The 21,739-nt window shown below is 56.6% G+C and overlaps 10 protein-coding genes across 10 annotated transcripts; 4 read left to right on the forward strand and 6 right to left on the reverse strand.

Annotated features, from left to right (window-relative positions):
* Positions 1-1,792: 1,792 nt before the first annotated feature.
* M421DRAFT_99685 (TRP-domain-containing protein) lies at positions 1,793-4,126 on the forward strand (the record flags this gene model as incomplete). Its single annotated transcript, XM_033598782.1, has 3 exons — positions 1,793-2,114; positions 2,164-3,687; positions 3,738-4,126. 3 exons carry the CDS (start codon positions 1,793-1,795, stop codon positions 4,124-4,126), a joined length of 2,235 nt encoding a protein of 744 aa, XP_033450586.1.
* Positions 4,127-5,483: 1,357 nt separating this feature from the next.
* Positions 5,484-6,525, forward strand: M421DRAFT_99708 (glycoside hydrolase family 128 protein; the record flags this gene model as incomplete). Its single annotated transcript, XM_033598786.1, has 3 exons — positions 5,484-6,181; positions 6,237-6,417; positions 6,472-6,525. 3 exons carry the CDS (start codon positions 5,484-5,486, stop codon positions 6,523-6,525), a joined length of 933 nt encoding a protein of 310 aa, XP_033450587.1.
* A 53-nt stretch (positions 6,526-6,578) lies between these two features.
* On the reverse strand, positions 6,579-7,043 carry M421DRAFT_371834 (uncharacterized protein). Its single transcript, XM_033589758.1, has one exon. The coding sequence runs from the start codon at positions 6,957-6,959 to the stop codon at positions 6,717-6,719; it is 243 nt and encodes an 80-aa protein (XP_033450588.1). The 5' UTR covers positions 6,960-7,043; the 3' UTR covers positions 6,579-6,716.
* A 45-nt stretch (positions 7,044-7,088) lies between these two features.
* On the reverse strand, positions 7,089-8,168 carry M421DRAFT_418657 (uncharacterized protein; the record flags this gene model as incomplete). Its single annotated transcript, XM_033591865.1, has 1 exon — positions 7,089-8,168. A coding segment is annotated over exon 1 (361 nt), but the record flags the coding sequence as incomplete, so codon positions are not given.
* Positions 8,169-8,182: 14 nt separating this feature from the next.
* On the reverse strand, positions 8,183-8,652 carry M421DRAFT_58934 (thioredoxin-like protein; the record flags this gene model as incomplete). Its single annotated transcript, XM_033595645.1, has 2 exons — positions 8,183-8,437; positions 8,581-8,652. 2 exons carry the CDS (start codon positions 8,650-8,652, stop codon positions 8,183-8,185), a joined length of 327 nt encoding a protein of 108 aa, XP_033450590.1.
* Positions 8,653-8,860: 208 nt separating this feature from the next.
* Positions 8,861-12,520, reverse strand: M421DRAFT_418660 (lysyl-tRNA synthetase). Its single transcript, XM_033591866.1, has 14 exons — positions 12,468-12,520; positions 12,077-12,308; positions 11,831-12,024; positions 11,518-11,775; positions 11,076-11,469; positions 10,977-11,027; positions 10,897-10,926; positions 10,638-10,840; positions 10,486-10,526; positions 10,316-10,435; positions 10,162-10,194; positions 10,022-10,111; positions 9,756-9,899; positions 8,861-9,545 (listed from the first exon to the last, which is right to left on the reverse strand). The coding sequence occupies exons 2-14, from the start codon at positions 12,293-12,295 to the stop codon at positions 9,208-9,210; spliced, it is 2,115 nt and encodes a 704-aa protein (XP_033450591.1). The 5' UTR covers positions 12,296-12,308; positions 12,468-12,520; the 3' UTR covers positions 8,861-9,207.
* Positions 12,521-13,675: 1,155 nt separating this feature from the next.
* Positions 13,676-14,139, reverse strand: M421DRAFT_3420 (uncharacterized protein; the record flags this gene model as incomplete). Its single annotated transcript, XM_033589482.1, has 2 exons — positions 13,676-13,740; positions 13,785-14,139. The coding sequence occupies 2 exons, from the start codon at positions 14,137-14,139 to the stop codon at positions 13,676-13,678; spliced, it is 420 nt and encodes a 139-aa protein (XP_033450592.1).
* Positions 14,004-16,774, reverse strand: M421DRAFT_371858 (DNA polymerase epsilon subunit B). Its single transcript, XM_033589759.1, has 2 exons — positions 15,967-16,774; positions 14,004-15,916 (listed from the first exon to the last, which is right to left on the reverse strand). Exons 1-2 carry the CDS (start codon positions 16,644-16,646, stop codon positions 14,182-14,184), a joined length of 2,415 nt encoding a protein of 804 aa, XP_033450593.1. The 5' UTR covers positions 16,647-16,774; the 3' UTR covers positions 14,004-14,181.
* Positions 16,775-17,000: 226 nt separating this feature from the next.
* On the forward strand, positions 17,001-18,524 carry M421DRAFT_99690 (uncharacterized protein; the record flags this gene model as incomplete). The annotated part of the gene is made up of 1 exon (XM_033598783.1): positions 17,001-18,524. The coding sequence occupies one exon, from the start codon at positions 17,001-17,003 to the stop codon at positions 18,522-18,524; it is 1,524 nt and encodes a 507-aa protein (XP_033450594.1).
* Positions 18,525-19,057: 533 nt separating this feature from the next.
* On the forward strand, positions 19,058-20,792 carry M421DRAFT_418664 (NAD(P)-binding protein). The gene is made up of 2 exons (XM_033591867.1): positions 19,058-20,342; positions 20,398-20,792. The coding sequence occupies exons 1-2, from the start codon at positions 19,502-19,504 to the stop codon at positions 20,514-20,516; spliced, it is 960 nt and encodes a 319-aa protein (XP_033450595.1). The 5' UTR covers positions 19,058-19,501; the 3' UTR covers positions 20,517-20,792.
* The last annotated feature ends 947 nt before the right edge of the window (positions 20,793-21,739 follow it).

The raw sequence follows: 21,739 nt of genomic DNA on the forward strand, positions 1-21,739 counted from the left end.
CGCGACGTTGAGGACAATGTGCGAAGTCTGCATCCCGTCAACCAGGCTCGCAGAGACCAAATGTCACTACAACGCCTGCGATGCTCAAAGTTTCGTGGTACCCACGGGGTCCACTGGAGAGCCGTTGACTCGGCAACGGATCCCTACCTATGTGATATCGAAGGTGGGCCGTGGAGAGATGAAGGTCAATCAAACGGCTCCAGGGTAAGATTAAGCAGCGCTATGGCGATGGTACGAGATTGATGGCGACTCATTTCGACAATCTGTCGACATGCAGCTCCGGAAATCATATCGATATTGATGAACAGCAGCTATTTGGAGCCTGAGGGTAACAGGAGGCTCCGAACAATCGTGAGACATCAAATACAACACCACCGGCTGTAATGGAGTAACTCCGTGCATACACGGAGCGTCGCTGCATGGCCGTCGTTGCCAGTTGCAAAGTACAGGCAAAGCCAGCTCTTCATGCAGCTGTGGAATGCAACAGAAGTCGCCTTCGAAGTGGGCAGAATTCGAAACGCAGGCTTCTTGGTACCACAGTAGACCTGTCAAACCACTGCGGAAAGCTGGCTGCCAGCTGTCACCCAAGCAAACTGCACAAACTAGACATTGGTAGAATTTTCATCACCCACGACACACGAGAGGAGATATTTCGAGCCTTGCATGCGATCACACGTCACCTTTCGACAAAGCACCGCTGAGTCCGCTTCGAAAATGTCTTGTTGACAGCCAAGATCTATTTTTGTTTCGCACAGCCACAAGATGCGACCGAAGAAGCGTCGACGAGCGGACATGTGCCTTACCGAGCTGAGCGCACAGCAAGCCAGGGGCCGCATTAGGTCTCCTTTGACGACTATCGAACGTGAACGTGGTGAGGACAGACGAACAGCAACCGAAGGCTTCAGGTTGGCTTGATGAGTGGTCACGATGTCAAACGCGCTGAGGTGCAGCTGAACGAGCCCTTTGTCTGTCGAAGGGCAGCTCTTTGTGGGACACGAGACGAGCGACTTTTAGCGGACGTCGCGCCGCAGCTTGCTAGATTGAGCCACGACGGTCTCGAGCGGACGGAACGCCTCTGATAGGTTCCCCTGCGTCGTCATATTCTTCAGCTTATGGGCATCCAGTGGTTCATCGTGGCCGAGCACGCGAGCGCAACGCATGTCTCGTAGCACGGCTGCAGCATAGGCGCGTTAAAAGACATCAATGCCTTCGTCCGCGCACTTGCTCAACCGTCCCACTCTCTCAACACTTGCACATCACCAATCTCTCCGTGGTTCTCGAACTCTACCGCTCTTCGATCTTCCTTCGATACAGCTCACAGGCCCGCGCGACTGTGCCAAAAAGCGGTACTAGCGCCGCGCGTCCCTGCTTTTTCGGGAAGATTGTCCAATTGCCCCTGCCCAACTGCACGGCCAAGGTTTCAGCGACGGCTCTAAACCTGCCATTTCTCCCCTACCCGTCCAGCGGTCTCCAGCTTCTCACACACTTGCTCGGCGCTTTCTTACGTCGTTTGTCCCTCGTTTCACCTTCGTCTTCTCCGCACAGCCAGCATCTTCCTAGGTTTTCCTGCTTCCTGTTTGCATCATCACCACCAGTGTTTCTGCCTCTACCAGCTTCTCCAGGCGCGAGAAAGGTTGAATCTGTGGCTGAACCCCGTTTTACCACCTCTCGTATTTCTTAGTAACGACTATTTCTTATCGACAACCCATCACCGTATACGTATCTTGCATCGCCAGCGACTTCCGCCACCAGGACTGTACCCTCGACGCCTGCGGGCGCAAAGCAGGCTACCATGATGCTTCACAGCTCGTACTCGAGCATGCTCGCACCATTCTTGCTGTTGGCCTCTGCGCCACTGGGCGCACTTGCCAACGATGTTTTGCAGACCAACGGTTACAGCTCTTGTCTGAATGGCAACTCGGATATTACAGTCAACAAGCTTAACATCAAGTTCGACCGAACAACCAAGAAGGTCACGTTTGACGTATCGGGTACCAACGGGAAGGAGCAAAAGGTCATGGCGACACTAAAGGTCAATGCTTACGGAAAGGAGGTTTACAGCAACACATTCGACCCTTGCGAAGGAGACATGAAGGTCGACCAGCTGTGTCCAGGTACGTTGCTTGAGTCTGAATTTATTCTACACGCGCTAATACGACCCAGTGCCCGCTGGTACCTTCGGCGCGTCTGGAGAACAGAGCATTCCCGACAAATACATCTCGCAGATTCCAGCTATCGCGTTCAGCGTCCCTGATATCGACAGTCAAGCGACTATGCAGCTCACAGCCAAGGACGGCGGCGAAAAGCTCGCGTGTATTACGTCACAAGTCAGCAACGGCAAGTCCTTGTCAACAACAGGAGTATCTTACATCGCGGCTGGTATTGCTGGTGCTGCTCTCGCAGTCGGAGGTCTCTCTGCGCTGGCGGGTGCTGGTCAGGCTGGCGTCGCTCACTCGAGTCCTACATTCGGCGACGTCGTCTTCTGGTTTCAGGGTATGGCCATGAATGGTATGATGAGCGCGGACGTCCCCGGTGTCTACCGATCCTGGTCCAAGAACTTTGCGTTCAGCACGGGTCTGGTGTACTGGGAGGACATGCAAACATCTATTGATGGGTTTCGTGAGAAGACTGGAGGCAACCTGACGACCAACAGTGTCGAGTTCTTGTCGAATGCCACACTCGTGCATGTGGACCAGAATATGACTTTGACCAAGCGCAGCTTCGACGGTATCAGCGATGTTCTCCTATGGACTCGTGACGACCTTTCAACCAATGTCAACGGCACAACGGACAGCAGCGAGGACAACAAGGTTATCCACGCTGTCAAGGGTATCCAAGGGTACGTTGAAGAGTACAAGATTCCCAACGGCAACACTTTCATGACCGTCCTTCTTTGGTTCGCAATCGTCATTGCCGCCATCACCGTCGGTATCCTGCTCCTCAAGGTTATTCTCGAAACCTGGGCCCTGTTCGGAACCTTCCCCAAACGTCTGACCAGCTTCCGCAAACGTTACTGGTGGACTCTTGCAAAGACCATTACCAACCTGATCCTGCTTCTCTACGGTATCTGGACTCTGTACTGTGTCTACCAGTTCAAGAACGGAGATTCCTGGGCCGCGAAGGTCCTTGCTGGTGTTACATTGGCCGCCTTCACAGCTGTTCTGGCGATCTTCACCTGGAAGATCTGGAGCATTGCACGCAAGTACAAGAAGATGGAAGGCGACGACTCTGCTCTTTACGACGACAAGGAAGTCTGGCGCAAGTACTCCATCTTCTACGAGAACTACAAAAGGAGCTACTGGTGGATCTTCGTACCCGCTATCATCTATGCTTTCGCGCGTGGTTGCGTTATTGCTGGTGCTGATGGTCACGGACTTGCCCAGGCTGCCGGTCAGCTTATCGTTGAAGCTCTTTTGCTCACGGTCTTGCTGTGGGCCCGACCATACTCACTCAAGTCTGGAAACTGGATCAACATCATTATCCAGGTCGTCCGTGTGTTGTCAGTCGTTTGCATCTTGATCTTTGTCGAGGAGCTCGGCATGACGCAGACCACCAAGACTGTCACCGGTCTGGTGCTTGTCGTTGTACAGGCTGTCTTGACTGGTGTTCTGGCTATTTTGATTGCAGTCAACGCCATCATCATCTGCTGCAAGGAGAACCCTCACCGCAAGAAGAGAAAGGAAGCTGGTAAGTCTCACATTTTAAGAACTCGTGCGCTCATTCTAACAATCACACAGAGAAGGCCCGCGACCTCGACAACCTCACCCCTTTGGACGCTCGCAACTCGCTGCTTATGGATCCCCAAGAGTACAAGCGCAGTTCTCTTCCGTCGCCATTCGGACCTCGTGCCGCCGGCTACGATGCGGTACCGCTCGCTGAGCAGAATACTGCTTATAACAACGGCCGACGATTTGAAGAAGATCGCGGCCACCTTCTCGCCGATGCCTCGACGTTCGGCCGGACACCAAGCCACAACCCAAGCTTCAGCGACGACCGTGGTCACTCTGCGACCCCGCAGCCGCGACTGCCGGACCTGGAATTCGGTCAACAACAGACTGGCTATACTCAGTCAAACAACGCTCCCTGGCAACCTCAACGAGGGCACCAGGACGGTCACGCGTACTAGAGGAGGATTGATACCCGAAATGTTGTTCATCAGCGGGGTTGTACATGTTTCCTTTGTTTGCATGGGCGAGCGAGATCGAATCTGACAACCGATATTTGACATCTAGAGCGGCAAAATACCAACACACATAGTCCTGTCGGCAGGCCCTGGACATACAGACATTGCCAGGTGACTTGACCTATGACATGAACATTCTGATACAGCATATTTGTAATTCACGATGCGGCCTGGGGCGCGCAATGTAGCTAAAGTATATTCTGTATGTAGGATGGAGTAGAGGTACAATTATATTATTCACAAACATATTGGCGTTCCCATTTCGAAGGTGATCATTGACTTCGGCTGCTGTCAACCAAACTGAGAGCCCTGCTGGTCGCCGCTAGGCTCCGAGGATTGGGAATCTGATAGCCAAGCCTTACACAAAGGACGAAATGTTGGGAGCTAGCCCAGGCACCCCTGAATCTAGCTGCCCAGGCCCTTCTCTTTCGAAGGCCTTGGACCGTCGCACCGTTCTGCATCCGCTGCACGAGCACTCGCCAACACACCAGCCGAGGACGCAAAGCCTTGCTAACTGCCCTGTCAATGATGTATGCGGGTGCTGGGCAATACGTAGCCTGCTTATCTGCAGCGCGGTTCAGCACTTTATCGCGCGCGGCAGTGGCAGCCATCACCATCCCATACCAACTATTTCTGCAGAGCTGTTCCAGTCTTCGAGCCTCGAGGCTGGCGACCCCGTGCCCATGTCCAAGGTACTTTCCACCGCCATGAGGTTGAAGCTGAGAGCGCAGCATGGCGTTTTTGCGAGCCGAGCCAGCCAGAAGTGGATGTGGCTGCTGCAGGAACGACTTGTCAGGTTGTGAGGGTCCCACCTGAATAAGGCGATCTCCCGCGGCGCTCTCTCAGGGTGCCTATTTCGGGCGCGCCACCACTTCTCAAGACAGCCTAGGGAAACACTATCTGAAGCCTACAGGTATCGATTACTCTAACAGACTTGCTAGGCTCACTACGGAGTCGCAAGGACTCGCTACAGACTCGCTACCTCTCGCTACGCTCTTGGGCCGAGAGATCTGAAGAGTAGCGCGCAATGGCGCACCGGAGCGTCGAGGTAGGTTGAATGATAAGGGTCTGGGTGCCGGCCTCTTCTGCAGATTCTTGCTTCCTGACTTTTTGTGCTTTCCACAAATCTAGAAGGATCACAGGGTGTCTGTTGCTCCTGCTGCGCCGACTGACGAGCGTCCTTTCGTTTCCTCAACCTCCACGCGTTCTATTATCCCGACACGACCGTTACGCCCATTCAGCTCGCTTCATATTGTATGATCAACGATAGTAATACTATTTCGCTTTAAAAACCGCAGCCATGCGCTCGACTACTCTTTCCGCCGTTGCAGGCCTCGCAATCCTGGCGCCCTTCACAGCCGCCCAGTCAACCTCGCCCAAGCGCGGTCTCTGCTACGTCCCATCCAACAAGTTTCCTGGCGATGATTCCATCTGGATGCAGGGTGATCTGACATGGTACTACAACTACAAAGCACAGCCGTCAGACGCCTACAAGAACAACAACAACCTCCAATTCGTGCCCATGCTCTGGGGCGCCTCAGACAGCGACACCGGGACGCCCTTCTACGACAGTGTCAAGAGCCAAATCGACGGCGGCGCAAACATCAGCTACGTCCTCGGCTTCAACGAGCCCGACGGCCCGCACTCGACCGGCGGCTCAGCGCTCCCCGTCGACCTGGCCGCCGCCCGCTGGAAGGCCGAGATCGAGCCCCTCAAGAAGCTGGGCGTCAAGGTTGGTGCGCCTGCCGTCACCGGCGCTGCGTCGGGATGGGCCTGGCTGCAGAACTGGTTCACCGCGTGCGACGGCGGGTGTACGCCTGATTTCATCCCTGTGCATTGGTACGGCAACTTCGAGGGCATGGCGAGTCATATCGGGCAGGTCATGGCTACGTACCCGAATATGACTGTCTGGGTCACTGAGTACGGGTTCCCGGGCCAGGAGCTCAAGGCGACGCAGGAATTCTATAACATGAGCAAGAACGCTATGGATGGTTGGGAGTGAGTTGCCCCGTTTGAGAACGTTGAGTATTGGACCAAGATTGACGACGGGCAGCAACTTGACTCACTACTCGTACTTCGGCGCCTTCCGCAGCGATGTCTCGAACGTTGGCCCCAATGCTGCTATGCTCACACAGGACGGCAAGCTCACGGATATCGGCTCGTGGTACATGGGTGGTGTCTCGACGAATAATATTCCCAAGGGTCTCGGTGGCCGTATTGAGACGATCGGCATGGTTGGTGCATCTGCTCTGGCCATTTTCTGGGCTACCTGGGCTCTTATGCTATAGGATAGCCGCGTGTTCGTGGCTATTGGCGTTCCGGCTGGGATATTCTGGGCTTAGGAAGACCTCTTGAATCCGCATGAAGAAGTCCTTCTCAGACTATTTGCTATCTCCATATCGACATTCGCTTTGCGGGAAATACTCGAATTACTTCTCGAAGACTATCTGGATTGGACTCTTCGGCTCAACGCGAACCACTGGCTTCCCAGATATTGTGATTGGATCGTGTTAAATTTGCTCTCTTATGTGTGTCAGTACGACAGAGACTTCCAACAGCCGTCCTCGATTCTCGTGCTCGTGCTCGTGCTCCCGGTTGTCTCGATTGTTTGTGAGTGCTTGGCTAGGTGGAAGCGTGCAGAGGAGAGAAGAGGACGGAAAGAAATGAGTCCGTTTGCATTTGCGAGGTTCCTTCGCCTCCAGCGCAACTCTAAGGAACGCAAAGAGGAAGCACAGGCTGCTCTTGTAGAATGACTCAGAAATAGACAGGAGAGCATTTAGAGTAGATCAGTCATGCTGCACGGCGCTCAGAGGTATCTACTACCACCATAGACATTTCTAATAAAGTTATCAAAGCGTAGGTTAGTTCCAGTGCACCGTCAACAACCACGTGAATGACATCAAAATTTCGCAATAAAGCCGGGTATCGAACACGTAAATAGACGAGATCAAAGAGCGCTTTGTAACACCCCTCATTGGCTCACACCGCATCCAGCGCACTCTCGTTCCACTTCCTCACCCTCTCCCGTGACGAGACACTCTCAAGCAGCTCTTCACCCCTCTTGAAAAGCGGCTCCTGCATCGTCAGCCCAGACATCGCACATCTCCTCCTAAGAATGCTCTGCGCATTCGACACAGGCAGCACCTCGACATGTCGCCGTGCCGGTTGTGACCAGACAAAGACAGCATACTCCTTAGCCTACCCAGTGTCCGCGACCTCTCATCGCTCCTATCCTCAGCCGCCGACGCACCGGTAAGGCAGGAGAATCCTCGGCATTCACCATCTCGATATCGAACACGGCGCTCGTTTGCGCGGACTCGATCTCTAGAAGCGACGTGGGAGACGCGATGTCCTGGCTCTTCCGCCGCTTTGCGCTGACTTCTAGCGCGCTGCCGAGCGCGCCTGCACTGTCCTCTGCCTCGAGTTCAAGCGAAGGAGGGGCCGAGGTGGCTAAGCAGTCGTCTAGACTTGGGTGGTCGATGGGCGTGTTTAGGACGGAGGTGTCGATTGTAAAGCCGGAGGTGGGCAATGTTGTAGGAGTGGGTGTGGGACTGGGCATGTGGATGCCGACTCGCTTTCCCCAGCGGCAGTTGGAGGGGTAGTCACATTGTTTCCAGCATCCCTTCGTCTTGCCCGTCTCATGCTCAATGAAATTGCTGTTGTTTATTGGCTTTGCGTTGCTTGTCTTCAGCGCTGCACGTTTCCAGCGTCCCCAGCCCTTCCAGCCTAGATATTCGAACTCGCTCGTGCATGCTTTATGCCGCTTTACTCTCCTCTTTGGGCTGTCAAGTCGGAGACAGGCGTGCAAAGAGCTCGAGGATCAGCCTTACGACAAGAGAAGAGCGCACGAAAACCGTCAAAGGGAGAGAACAGCAGCGTTCTCAGAAAGACCCGGTTGAAATCAAACAAGTCCTGAGTCATTCATCACCACCAGAAGCCGCTCAACTACTCGCCACGCTTTCGATCCTCTACAAGCCCCCTCACCCCACCACCATCCCCCTACAAACACGCCTCAATCGCCTTCCGAATCTCCTTAGGCTTCGCCCCAGTAACACCATCCTGGATATCACCATCCTTGAAAATGCTAAACGTCGGCATACTCCTGACGCCCAGCTCTTGCGCAACGTCCTCACACTCCTCAACATCGTAGAGGTAGAACTTGACGTTTGGGTATTCCTCGACCATCTTGGCGACCTCGGGCGCGATCACTTTGCATTGCTTGCACCATGTCGCCGTGCCTTCGAGGATGGTTACCTGGAGCGCGTCAATGGGAGGGAAGGTGCGGGGTAGGAGGACAGAGGTAGAACGCTAAGAACAGACTGCGGGATAGCAGCTTGAGATGTAGAAGTCGTGAGTAGTATTTGCGGAGATCTTTGAGTGATATAGGGTAGACGTACGCCTTCATACATGACGGCCTTGAGGTACTCAGCTTTGCTCTTGATCACGGGGATGTTGCTCGTCGCCTCCATGCCGGACAGTGGTTTCAATTCGCCGTTGATGAGTTGCTGGGACTGACTTTCGCTTTCTGTCATCTGGGAATGTGGAATGTGCAGTGTACATTATGGTGCAGGGATGGTCTCGGGCGTGAGGATGTTGGTGGGTGAAGGTTGTGATGTCATCTCGCAGATGTTAACTGCATCGGGTAAGTATGTGCTGTTGAACGCAGAATAGCCTCAGGATGGTATTCGATCAGGCGGTAATCTGGAGCATCCGCGGTGTCTGTACAAATTTTCTTCTTGTTTACACATCGTTCTTCAATGGCAGAGATAGATACCCATTACCTTCGCCGACCAACCCTTTGCTGAGTTCAGATCGTTACGGTCGACTACAGCAAACCGCTGGGGAACGCGGCTCCCAAGGCTGCGGTGTCGTGACAGGTATCAACGCAGTCGGCAGTCTTGCTCGAGCAGATTGACGCAGCATCATCTTACTGGACGGCCTCTGCATTATCGACTTCCCTCTAAGCTCATGGAACATCCCTCTGATACCTGCACTTGATTCCACAACGTACCCTTTTTGGTTAGCTACACGATCGATGTGCCAGATACGAGCTTTTTATCCGCTCCATCCCCCGTCGCAGCCCGCATGGCTGCATCAACGCTGCTGTGTTCTTCGGCATCGACTTCTTCGACGCCGCTGACTGGCAGTGAAGGGGGACCGTGTTCTCGGACACCAAGAGCTGCGTCACTGTCGATACCACGCATGAAGATCAAGCTATGGCCCAGGACATTGGCCCGAACGCTTTGCTCGTCGAGATCCGCATCGAATATCTCTCCGTAGCCTTTCTGCGTAGACTTATTGCAAGAAATGTTCTTCCTTGGTTTGCAACAGAGTTCAGGACAAGAGAGCAGTCTACTAAAGGCTGGAGGTACTCGGTTTCGTTCGCCTTACTAATTTGGTAATGACACTTGTAGTGTTGTTCCAATTCAATCTACTTCGGTTTTCGTTACTCATGAAGCGTTGCTCGTACGATAACCGTCTTCCCTTATGCGCCTGCAATGCTTTGGTAGGCTTACTTGTGGGCTACGAATTATCAGTATTGCTCGCGGTGACATATCCAACATGGACTTACCGATTCCCTCCACCGGCTTGGACTCGAGCTCCACAACCTCAGCGGCTGTCTTCTTGGTCTCCTCGATGTCCTTCATGAAGGGGAAGGTCAGGACCTCCTTGATCGAGTAGTTGTCGGTCAAAAACATAACAAACCTATCAACACCTGGAGATATTTGTCAGTCTCAGATCCGAGTCAAGACCATGCTTGCGCTTACCAAGTCCCCAACCACCTGAAGATATTCGTTAGTCTGTGTTCTCAGTCAAAACCCTGCTTGGGGGACGAACCTGTAGGTGGAAGGCCGATCTCCAAGGATTCTATGAACTTGGGATCACTGCCATGGACCTCGTCATCTCCCTGCGCTTTCTGGCGATCCTCTGGACCAAGTTAGCTTTGAAATCAACGGGCAACTGTTGGAAATACTTACGCTCTGCAAAGCGTTGAGCCTGGACAAAGGGATCTGAGTGAACATAGTATCAGCGTGTATTCATCTCAAACACATTCAGACGAGAATCCGGAGACGTTGATCCCGATGATCACGTTCTTCCAAAGTCTGCTCGCTGTAAAGATGGCGCTCTTACCGTTCAACTCCGTGTAGAAATTTGCAATCTCCTTCTTGCAGACGAAAGCCTCGGCGCGCTCGCAGAGACCGGGGATATCGCGATGGTACTTGGCGAGCGGTGACATGACCTCCGGGTGACCTGATTGCTGTCAATGATTACTGCCAAGACACGCAGCGAGGTACACTCACCCGTGATGAATGTTGGGTTGATGGCAGTTTCCTCGATGAACCTGTCAATGAGTTTAGCGTTAAACGTGAGGGACACGTTTATGATGAACCTACTCTCCGACCAACCTAGATAAATTAGCATTGAACCACAGAAAGGATTTTGGTAGACCTACTTATCGATCATCCTGGCGTTGGTGCGGGGCTCTGAGCACTGGATGTTCATCTTCTCGAGCACCTTCTTGAGGAATGCGTTGGTCTCGTCGGTGTGCAGCTGATCCGCAGGGGGGAACTTCTCCTTGGTTGCCTCCTCTAACGCAGGGATCATTTCAACTCTCCTCCATGGACGAGACCAATCCACTCGATACTCTTCGCCGGTCTTTGACTCGTCAGTGCCTGGCTCTACCTCTTGGAGGGCGAGGAAGATTATCTTACTTGTGTGTGGTAGACCGTCTCGTATGATCCCTAGACCCTATCAGCGGAGCATGAAGCAGTGATAGATAGCAGCCCCATACCTTAATTTTGAAGACAATCTCAGACACCATTTCCTCCGTCATTTGCAATACCTGGTTGTGACATTAGCTTGTGTATGTTGTTTAGGCTGGTTGACATGCATCTTCGTAGTCTGCGTACGCCTGATAGAACTCGACGGTCGTGAACTCGGGGTTGTGTGTGAGGTCGATTCCTTCGTTTCTGAACTGGCGGCCGATCTCGTAAACGCGATCGAGACCACCCACTACAAGCTCCTTCAGGTACAGCTCGGGTGCGATGCGGAGGTAGAGCTCCATGTCCAGCTCGTTGTGGTATGTCTTGAACGGCTTGGCTGTGGCACCACCAGCCATCTTGTTCATCATGGGTGTCTGGACTTCGAGGAAATCGCGCTCGTCGAGGTACTGGCGGATTCCCTTGACGATCTTGGTTCGGGTAATGAATGTCTCCCGTGTTGAGTCGTTCATGATGAGATCGAGGAAGCGGTTGCGGTGGCGCTGTTCTTGGTCCTTGTATCCGCTGCAATACGTCAGTATAAGCCTCGATCGCTGTCCGGACGAAACCCACAAATGCTCGGTAGGCAACATCCTCAAGCAAGGCGTCAGCAGGATGATCTCTTGAGCAAAGATGCTAAGGTCTCCACCATCTGGGCGGTTCTTGGGTGCAGTGACACCAGGCCATCCGACTATGCCAATGATGTCTCCACGCTGAATGTTCTCGTGCTGCTTCTCGTAGGGCACGTCACCCTTCGCGTTCTGTAGCTGACACATGACCTGGACAGTCTTTCCTTCGGCCTTGACGACGTAGAAGCGGAGCGACGCACTCCTGTATGCGTAGATTAGCTTCTGAGTGTCGTCGATGCAGGACTGCGCCAGCTTACGATACACGCACGCTCATCACACGAGCGCCGAGCCTGCATTCTACCTCCTTCGCTTCTTGGCCCCTGGTCAGTTCCTTGTGCTCGAGCAGAAACTGCGGCAGTCGCGTGTTGGTGTGGAACTTGTGGGGGTATGGGTTGATTTCCTTGGATTCCTTCAGGGCTTGGATCTTGTTCGACCGAATCTCAAAGTATTGCTATGAGCCGTCAGCTCGAGATCAATTGGGCTAGTACAAGGGAGGACCATACGTTGGGGTTCAGCTCGACCTCCTCCTTCTTCTCGGTCTTGGGGCGCGCAGGCAGAGCGGCCGCCTTTTCGGCCTTCTTCTTCTCTACCTCTCGCTGCTTGGTGCGTCGCTTCAATTCAGACTTGGAGATCATCTCGCCAGTGACGGGATCTTTGTGCAGATTCGCCGTGTCTTCTGCTGCGGCGGCAGCGGGCTGCGCGGGGGGGTTTGAGTCGGCCATGATCAACGCTCAACTACAGTCGTGTAAGTAACAGCTTGGGGGGGGGCTCGTAAATTGCGAGCGAGTGTGATTGAGCGTTTGGGGTTTGACGGTCAGATTGTGTGAACGAGTGCTTGGATTTCAGGAACCACGCATGAGTCTTTGCATGACTCCTCCGGGCGGGATGCCTCACCTGCAAAATTGGTCGTGTTGTGGTGAATCTGAGAAGTCGCTCGGTGACTCGAAAGCTCGACGCGATCCCTCAAATTTGGCCCCGCGGATTCAGTTATGCCAGCCCCGCGCTAAACTGACTCCGGTAATTATCGCTATGACATGTCGGCCTCTCCGCATCACCATCGTCTCGATCCAACCTCACTCTCACCTCACGTTCTGGATACGTCCTCAGCAACACCTACTCCACATTCTGGGTGCTCGTCGAGGCCCGGGAGAGAGTCGCTATGACGTCACTCCCATCAGAGATCTCGAATGACTCGGGTCTGAGTGGACGCAACTCCTCCATCAACAAGAAGACGTACGTATGTACCACGGAGGCTCCACGCATAGGCAAAGGTTTCCAATCGCAGCTTTCATTCGGCGCATCGAGTCGCCCGTATCGTGTAGTGGTCGGAGCATTTCTCCTCGCTACTCAGCGCGTGAAGGCGCGTCAAGGCAAGTAGACTTCAGGGCCAAGGGTAATTATAGCTTGGGCCACAGCGCTTCCAGGTGGCGAGAATGCATCATCGTGCCAAATCTCAGGAGCCAGATCTAACCACCTGGACAGCTCACATTGCAAACACGTGAAGGGTCATGACTCCAAAGAGTCAGCGAGTACCAGAGCAGCTTCTTATCCGAGCACGGGCAGTACTCGACACAATACACACAGCGCACGTGATTCAGACTGCAGCAAAGCAGCGCGCAATAGATTGACACTGCAGGCACATGAGAAAAAGCAGCGAGGTTCGTACTGCTGGACGTACGTCAGGTCCAGCAAAGAGGGCGACACACTTTTCACGTGCCATGCCTAGAAGCTGCTATGTTTATGGCACTGTGTGGCGCATCTCAACAGGTGAGAGTATTTGACTGAAATGCGGATCGTCAACGACGAATGCACTGCTGTGTGACATGCACCTCGCAGTGCTGTATGACATGCACCTCGCAGTGCTGTGTGACATGCACCTCGCAGTGCTGTGTGACATGCATCTCGCAGTGCTGTGTGACATGCATCTCGCAGTGCTGTGTGACATGCATCTCGCAATGCTATGCGACATGCATCTCGCAGTGCAACGTGGTGGAGATACAACATGTTCATTCTTACAATGTACTATAAACCGTCTGGGCAGAACACGTACATGTACATGTATATCCATCCCCTCGCCCATCCACCCATCCGTCCGTCTGCCATCAATACATGCCCATTTTAGATGCACAGGCATCGTGCGTGGCGGCGGCGCTTTTGGAGTCTCGCCCTGCGCGCGGCAGCGGAGAGGACGAGTATTCGGCGAGTACTCACCGGTCAGGATGTGTCCACGGTCCGGGGAGTTGCTGAGATAACGGCGCCGCGTGCGCGCGAGGGAGCGTCCGCGGGACGGGGCTGCTCGTCTCGCAGCGCGTCTTGCAAGAAGAGGAGCATAGACGGATGAATATGGTTGCGCTGCGGTTGTGTGGGTGCGTGGCTGCGGCTGCGGTGCGAGACTGAGACTGAGACCGAGACTGAGACTGAGACTGAGACTGAGACCGAGACCGAGACCGAGACTGAGACTGAGACCGAGACCAAGACTGAGACCGAGACTGAGACCGAGACCGAGACCGAGACCGCCTTCCTTCCAGCTCACCACTCGGCGCCCGACGAGCATGAGACGCTTCATCGGCGCTGGCTGCTCGCGCCGATACATGGACATGCCTCCCACTCACCCCTCGCAGCGCACAAGACCGCCATGCGTGCGGACGTCAAACTCGACCCAGCGCGCGCGCCCCTCTCTGCCCTTGCTGCCGCGACTCGCATCAATCGGGCCCGGGTTCATGACGGTGCAACCGCAGTACTTGACGACAAAGGGCGGGGCCTCGCTGTCCGCCAGCACGACGCTGGAAGGCAGCGGGTACAGTCCCAGCGCGTGCGCAAAGTCCCAGTGCAGCGGCCGCACGCTGAGCGGGAACGGACTCAGGTGGCTCTGGGAGAGGATGGTGCGCGTCAGCGCGCGCGCCGTCTGCGTGTCCGCGTCGACGGGCGGGTCCAGCGGCCGCGGGGCGGGCACGTCGAGGTCCATGGCCTCGCTCACGTGGTGCGGGGGCGCGGGCGGCATCTCCTCGTCGTCGTTGTCTGGCGGGGGCCGCGGGAAGCGGATGGCGGTGCGCTGGAGGCGGCCGGCCAGGTCGTCGCGCAGGAGCAGCAGCTCGGTCTTGACGCCGAAGACGGAGATGCGGCTCGGGTTGCTGGTCCAGAGCACTTCGCCCTCCTTGCCTTTGGCCTTGCCCGCGCCCCAGACCTCGCGGTTTGCGTCGGCGACGGCGCGGCGCACGCGGTTCGTGAACAGCGCGGGCACGGGTTTGCGCGGCAGCGGGGTTGCGGCGCCGGCGGAAAAGGCCGACGGCCAGGCGTCGTTGTCGCCGGGCACGAGGACGAGGGTCGTGTGTGCGATGAGCGGCTGGAAGTCGGACAGCACGCTGGCCAGGGCGTCCAGGTGCTCTTTGTATTCTATGCTCCCGGCCTGCGGGACGCCGGCGAGCGTGGCTCTGGAGGAGAAGTTGCCCATGAGGACGACGGCGAGGGGGTAGGTCGGGTGGGGGTTCGACGGGCTGGGGGAGTAGGCGCGCAGCAGGGTGCGCAGGGCGCTGAGCGTCGAGGGCAAGTCGAGATGCAGGTCTGATGCCACGACGATCTGGTGCGCCGCGGTCGGCGTCATCGCCTTGTTCGAGATGCGCGTCATGCGCGAGCCCGTGGCTCGTTGCGAGCCCACCCCGAGGAAGTCGGTCCAGCCGAATGCTGGGCCCTGGAGACTGCTCTTGTCGCGCTCGTCGGTGCCACCCAGAGTCGCCGTTCTCCGCTCACAGGGAGGGTGGCCGACGGAGAAGACGAGGAGCTTGCCGCCAATGGTGCCGCCGATGCCTCCTGTGCCGCCGAGGTTGGAGGACGCCATCCCGCGGTCGTCTTCGTAGCTGCCGTCGACGAGCACGATCATGCCGGGCGCAAAGTAGGCGCCGTTCTCCGGTACCGGCCGTGCATGCTGCATGTCCAGCGCTATTGTGCCCGTGAGGTCGGAGAGGGAGAGGGCGCCGGTTGGCGAGACGACGAGCATGCCCAGGACCAAGTGCGTGCTGCCCGTGCGGCCGAGCAGATTGGCGATGGGCGTGATGGTGTTGGTCTGGGGCGTGGGCGTGATGGTGTTGGTTTGGGACGTGGGCGTGATGGTGTTGGTCTGGGGCGTGGGCGTGACGGCGTTGGTCTGGGACGTGGGCGTGACGGTGTTGGTCTGGGGCGTGGCCATGGAGCCGGTCCTGTTCAGCGCCGCCGACCGAGCCGTGCTGGCGGCCGGGGCCTGGAAGGTCTCGTTGCGCAGGATGCGCTGGTGCACCATGTGGTATCGTTGGCGGAAGAGGTCCGTCTTGTGCGAGGGCTCGGCGAAGAGCGACGGTTTCGCGGTCCATCTGTGCGTGTCAGCAACCCGCGCGTCAGTCTGCATCGGGAGGCAGCGCACTTTTCAAAATGCCTCTGCGACGCATTGTACACCTGCTTTGGCTGCTCAAACGCTCCGATGACCCTCAGCCACTCCCGCGGGTCCTTCAGCAGCTCCTCGTCGTCGTCCTTGTCCTCGACGTCGAGCCGCGACATGCCGAAGCTGCTCGTCGCGTCCAGCGCGGGTCTCGACGCCGCGGCCTGCTCGGCGCCAAAGACGAAGCTGCTCTGCCGGCCCAGACTCGAGCCGTGGGCGACCCGCCCGCCGTCCATGGCGCCCTCGAGCGTGCGCAGGATCCCCTTGAACACGTCCGTGTCGCCGCCGACAATGACCTGGCCGCCGCACTTCTTCCAGCTCTTCGCCGCCTCCTCCAGCACCTTCTCGGCGAGGCCCTCCTCGCGCCATCCCGAGCCGCAGTGCTTCCCGATGAAGGTCGCGAGCGCCTGGAGCGCCGAGGCCGTGAGGGTGAGGTTGTGTTTCTTGGTGAAGGTGCGGAAGGCGAGCGGGCGCAGCGTCGCGGGCGGCAGCAGGATGGGCAGAACGGTGGATTTGCCCTTTGGCTGCAGGGCGGGCGGGGCGCGGATGGGCGCTGTTCGGCGGGGCTGGATGGGATGGACGGGCGTGCCGAACGCGGGCGACGACGAGGGAATCGGGTTCGCGGCCGTCGCCGCGGGCTTCTCTGGTCGTCGCGCTGTCGCCATGTCGTGCTGCGGTGTGTGTGCTTGGAGCGATGCGGGGAATTGCCCGTTGCAGGCCGCCGCGTGCCGCGTACCTACGGTAGTGCGAAGCAGATTGCTTGACGTTGGACGCGCTCGCGACGCGTGACGCTAATAGCCAAAACACCTTTCCCGCACGTCTCGCATGTGAACAACGCCGACATCACTCTGATTATTGAGCGCGCCAAACCTCCATCCGCAGTCGCATAAACGTCGCATAAGTGTTGCATGAGCATCGCGCAAACGCTGCATAAGCATCGCGCAAACGTCGCATAGGCATCGCGCAAACGTTGCATGAGCATCGCACAAACGTCGCATAAGCATCGCATAAGCATCGCCATGGCCGATCCCACTACCGAGCAGACCGAGGAGGAGCTGCCCAAGACAAAGGCGAAGCTCGACGAGCTCACCCAAGCCGCATCGCTGCAGTACTCGCTCAAGAACTTCTCCGCCGCCGCCGACCACTATGCCGACGCCGTCGAGATCCAGGCCGAGCTGAACGGCGAGATGGCCCCCGACAACGCCGAGCTGCTCTTCTACTACGGGCGCGCGCTGTACAAGGTCGCCGTCGCAAAGAGCGACGTGCTGGGTGCAAAGGGCGCACAAGACGACAAGAAGGCGAAGAAGGCGAAGCAGGCCGCCAAGGAGGCATCGAGCTCGGCAGCGGATGCGCAGACAGGCGCCAGGGGTGAATCGGCGGCGCCGAAGCCCGCGTCCGCATACTTTCAGCTCACCGGCGACGAGAACTGGGACGACTCGGACGACGGCGACGGCGAGGAGCAGGACGAGGAGGAAGAGGAAGAAGAGGAAGACGACTTTGGCAACGCCTACGAAGTCTTTGAGCTCTCGCGCGTCCTGTACCAGAAGCAGCTCGACGCCAGCACATCATCCAACTCGTCCACAGCGCCCGACCCCTGCACAGCGCCCGAATCCTCCACAGCGCCCGACTCGTCCACAGCGCCCGACTCGTCCACAGCAGCCAAGGGAAAGAGTCCTGCAACAGACAAGGAAAAGGGCCCGGCAACAGACAAGGGCAAGGTGTTGCAGGACCCTGCAACGCTCTCGCCTTCCGAGCGCGCCATCAAAGAGAAGATTGCAGACTGCCACGGGTTTCTCGTCGAAATCTCCCTCGAGAACGAGCGCTTCCACGACGCCGTCGCCGACGCCCGCGCCTCGCTCGCCCTGCAAGAGGAGCTGAACCCCTTCGAGCACGAAAACGTCACCGAGTCGCACTACTCGCTCTCCCTGGCGCTCGAATTCGCATCCGTGAGCAAGCTGCGCCAAGACCAGGTCGACGCCGAGCGGCAGCAGGCCGACGCCGAGGCGCACCCCGAAGACGACAAGGACGGCGTGAACTGGGAGCTGAGGAACGAGAGCGCGAAACACACCGACCTCGCCATCCAGAGTCTGCAGGCACGCCTCAAGAAAGAAGAAGCAGCGCTGACCAGCGCCACACTGACCGACGCGCAGAAAAAGGAGAAGAAGACCGTCATCGCGGACAAAAAAGCCATGCTTGAGGAGCTCCACGGCCGCCTAAAAGACCTCAAGCTCGACCCCACAAAGCAAGACTACGACTCAATCGACCCGTCCGTCGTCCAGGGCCTCTTTGGCAGCCTCCTCGGCGCCGACCCCGCGACCCAGAAAGCAAAGCTCGCAGAGGCGACACACAAAGCAAACGACGTCGGCAGCGTCGTCAGGAAGAAAGTAAAGCCTGCACCTGCACCTGCGCCTGCACCTGCACCTGCGCCTGCACCTGCACCTGCGCCTGGGAAACCGGCTGCATCCGGCAGCGGCAAGAGAAAGGCCGACGGCGAGGCTGGCGCCAAGCACGGGAAGCGGAGTAGGACTGAGGAGCCACTGTGAGGTCTGTTGCTCGATCTTGCAGCACGGAGTGTAGTGCGTTGTTTGGTCATGATACCTTGAGCGTTGTTTGGCCATGATACCTTGAGCGTTGTTTGGCCATGATACCTTGAGCGTTGTTTGGTCATGATACCTTGAGCGTTTATGCATAGCAGTCAAGCAATCGCATGGAGAGAACAACACTCTTCTCCCGCACTTCCCTGTACAGGCAACACGCACCAGAGGCAATCGTCGCCTGCTCATCAGGACGTTGGATGGCGGTTGAGCTGTTGCCGTTTCAAGAAGCAAACAAGGTTGAAAGTGGGGCTGAACACCGCAGGACCCTGGGCCAGTTTGCAGACACCCGACTGGTCAACGAGTGCGACGCGAATCGTGCAGTGTTTTCCTCGTGCTCGTTTTGTCGGAGATGCGTCTCCGAGGCTGTTGCCAACTGTGGAGGCGTGAAGGTGGAAGTAGACTAGCTTCGCGTTGTTCCACCAAAATCAGAATAAAGATCTCACTCCTGCGGCCACCCTGTCGTTCTCCAAATCCGTAGTCGATATCCCAACCCAAAATCACCGTCTTCGCCGTGAACACACCAAAATACAAAGGGCCGCGCGAGCAATACGACCCTTCGCGCGCACCCCTTCAGCCGCTGAAATTCGCCCGTTATCTCCGCGCCACACGAACCGCGGCGTGCGATGATGCTGCATTGGGATGCTGGCACAAGGAAAAGTGCCGAAGACAATTTGGTATCGCTACGTTAAGATTGCGGACGATGTCGACATGTTCAAAACACACTAGATCTCTCACAATGGACGGGGTTAAGATGTTAAACCCTAGATGGCGTCTTCGGGCTCCGATAACTAACATCGTGTCGACTACATATATCCAGACCGTGCCGCAACCGACAAGCCCCACAATCACCACACGCGCGACAAGCTATTCGAACCGGCAAAAGGAAGCTGAGTATTTCACCTGCGAATAGGTAGGTAGTCAACATGGGCAACCAAGTCTCCCAGATGTTCCCGCCCACGCCGGCATTCACCGAGTCCGCGCTGCCAGCGGGCTCGCTGAAGGACAAAGTCTTCATCGTGACCGGCGCATCGACAGGCGTGGGGAAAGAGCTGGCTCGACTCCTGTACTCACTGCACGGCACCGTGTACATCGCGGCGCGCTCCAAGGAACGCTCCGATGCCGCCATGGCGTGGATCCGCGAGGCGCACCCGGACTCGAAAGGGCGGCTGGAGTTTGTCTATGTCGAGCTCGCAGACCTGGAGAGCATCAAGCCCGCCGCGGAGGAGTTCCTCGCCAAGGAGAAGAGACTCGACATCCTCTTCAACAACGCCGGCGTCATGGTGCCGCCGCAGGGAAGCAAGACGAAGCAGGGCTACGAACTGCAGCTCGGCACCAACTGCCTGGGCCACTACGCCTTCACCAAGCTGCTCACGCCGCTGCTGGTTCAGACCGCAAAGGTCAGCGAAGCAGGCAGCGTGCGCGTGGTGTGGGTGTCGTCGAGCGCAGTGGTGAGCGCGCCCAAGGGCGGCGTGAACATGGACAACTTGGACTACCGCAAGGACAAGCTCGCGGTGCACAAGTACGGCGTCAGCAAAGCGGGCAACGTGCTCCACGCGCTCGCGTTCCGCAACTTGCACGAGAAGGACGGCGTGCTCAGCGTCAGCTTGAATCCGGGCAATCTGAGCTCGGAGCTCACGAGGCACGCGGGCTTGCTGGGTGCCATCGTCGTCAAGCTCATCACCTATCCCCCCGTGAACGGCGCGTATACGGAGCTCTTCGCTGGCTTAGCGCCCGAGGTCAAGGCGTTGAAGCGGAATGAGTGGGGTGAGTTGACTTGCCGAGGGCGGTGTCATGTACGAGCTCTACTAACACGATGCAGTGATTCCGTTTGGCCGCATAACGGCGTTGAGGGCGGATCTTGCGGAAGCAGGAGAGGAAGGGGGGAAGGCGCAAAAGTTCTGGGACTGGAGTGATGAACAGGTTGCCAAGTATCTGTGAGAGTCGCTGCGTCGCAGGTGTTTTCCATTCATCAGTTCAATGCGGGGGTGTACGATAGCGCAGAGGTCTACGTCTTCGTCGGTCTGCAATTCCTTTCGTGGTCATTATCGAGTGCCAGCAATACCCTGATGCGACGAGGCTGTTCCTCAGCTACGCAATTTTGGGTCTACAGCGTTGTGCATCTATTCACTGCTCACTGTGATTGTATGGCAACTCATTTTAGAAGCAATTCCTTTATGTAGCAGGCGCTAATTATCACGGGCTTGCGTTTCTGACCACCAAACTTCCCCAGTCGGCGAGGGAACGCTCGACAGCCATTAAGCATTCTGTCAAGACGGGATCTTCCAGGCGCATCGGCCCGTTTCGTACCTGTCGACTTTGACCATCGATGGCGGCTTGGGCATCGAGATGCAGATCTGGGCTACCAAAAGATGCGACACGGATGCAAATCATGGTCCGCATGTTGTGCAGTAGTTTACGCTTGCTTGCAAGTCTACCGAAGTCGGGTCAGATGTGGCAATGGCCACATTCGCTGGTGCGCACAGAAGTGGGCGTTGTGCTCGAGTCGAGACCTCGCTGTCCAACAGAACACCAAACAGGCTGGAAGTGTGTTCGATGCCACACCCTTGCTGTGCCGCCTCACAACCATCTTGACTCGATGTTGACAAGTCGCTGTGCCTGCCCTTCGTTCGGCATTCTCCTTTGGTCAACTGCGACGTGACAAGATCTCTAGTACGAAGTAGCGAAGCAGCTGCAACCGGGTGGCCAATGATTGGCGGGAGCTGTGACAGATTGCGACTGATGAGTCCGATCTCATCTCAAATTGGCAATCTTTTCTCGCAAAGAACGAGCGTATGACTTGACCGTTGAGCACTTGTTATAGCCAGTAACTGTCGCAATCAAGGCTGATGCCTGTCGATAGCCGAACATGTAGTTGGCATAAGCATGTATTCCTGGCCAGCTGCTGAAGGGATGTCCAGTTCAGCTGGCGTAGATTGTGACCAACAAGCGGTCTGCGGAAGTTCGTTTCTGGTTCCGAAAGGACGGCGCGAAAGTCAAAATCAGTCAGTCCACCCCAACACTGCACCTGATGTTTGAGTTTCCTTATTGAATAGCCTCCAAGAGTGAAGACGGTCTGGTCTGCCGTCGCGGGTGAAAATGGCAAGTGTGGGTGGGCCGTGGCTGGTGCGCGGACGGGTAATTATGATTGCCAACGTCGAGGA

Source organism: Didymella exigua, assembly GCF_010094145.1.
Source record: "Didymella exigua CBS 183.55 unplaced genomic scaffold M421scaffold_8, whole genome shotgun sequence".
Classification (NCBI taxonomy): Eukaryota; Fungi; Ascomycota; class Dothideomycetes; order Pleosporales; family Didymellaceae; genus Didymella; species Didymella exigua.

What these genes read in the sequence shown, in the direction of transcription:
- M421DRAFT_371834 (XM_033589758.1), bottom strand. Translation starts at nt 6,959, where the DNA reads ATGCTCTCCTGTCTATTTCTGAGTCATTCTACAAGAGCAGCCTGTGCT.
- M421DRAFT_418660 (XM_033591866.1), bottom strand. Translation starts at nt 12,295, where the DNA reads ATGGCCGACTCAAACCCCCCCGCGCAGCCCGCTGCCGCCGCAGCAGAA. An exon ending in CGTACGCAGACTACGAAGAT is followed by an intron (nt 11,028 to 11,075) that starts GCATGTCAACCA and finishes TGTCACAACCAG; the next exon opens with GTATTGCAAATGACGGAGGA. An exon ending in TTTCTACACGGAGTTGAACG is followed by an intron (nt 10,195 to 10,315) that starts GTAAGAGCGCCA and finishes ATGTTCACTCAG; the next exon opens with ATCCCTTTGTCCAGGCTCAA.
- M421DRAFT_371858 (XM_033589759.1), bottom strand. Translation starts at nt 16,646, where the DNA reads ATGGCGACAGCGCGACGACCAGAGAAGCCCGCGGCGACGGCCGCGAAC. An exon ending in TCGCAGAGGCATTTTGAAAA is followed by an intron (nt 15,917 to 15,966) that starts GTGCGCTGCCTC and finishes TGACACGCACAG; the next exon opens with ATGGACCGCGAAACCGTCGC.
- M421DRAFT_418664 (XM_033591867.1), top strand. Translation starts at nt 19,502, where the DNA reads ATGGGCAACCAAGTCTCCCAGATGTTCCCGCCCACGCCGGCATTCACC. An exon ending in GTTGAAGCGGAATGAGTGGG is followed by an intron (nt 20,343 to 20,397) that starts GTGAGTTGACTT and finishes AACACGATGCAG; the next exon opens with TGATTCCGTTTGGCCGCATA.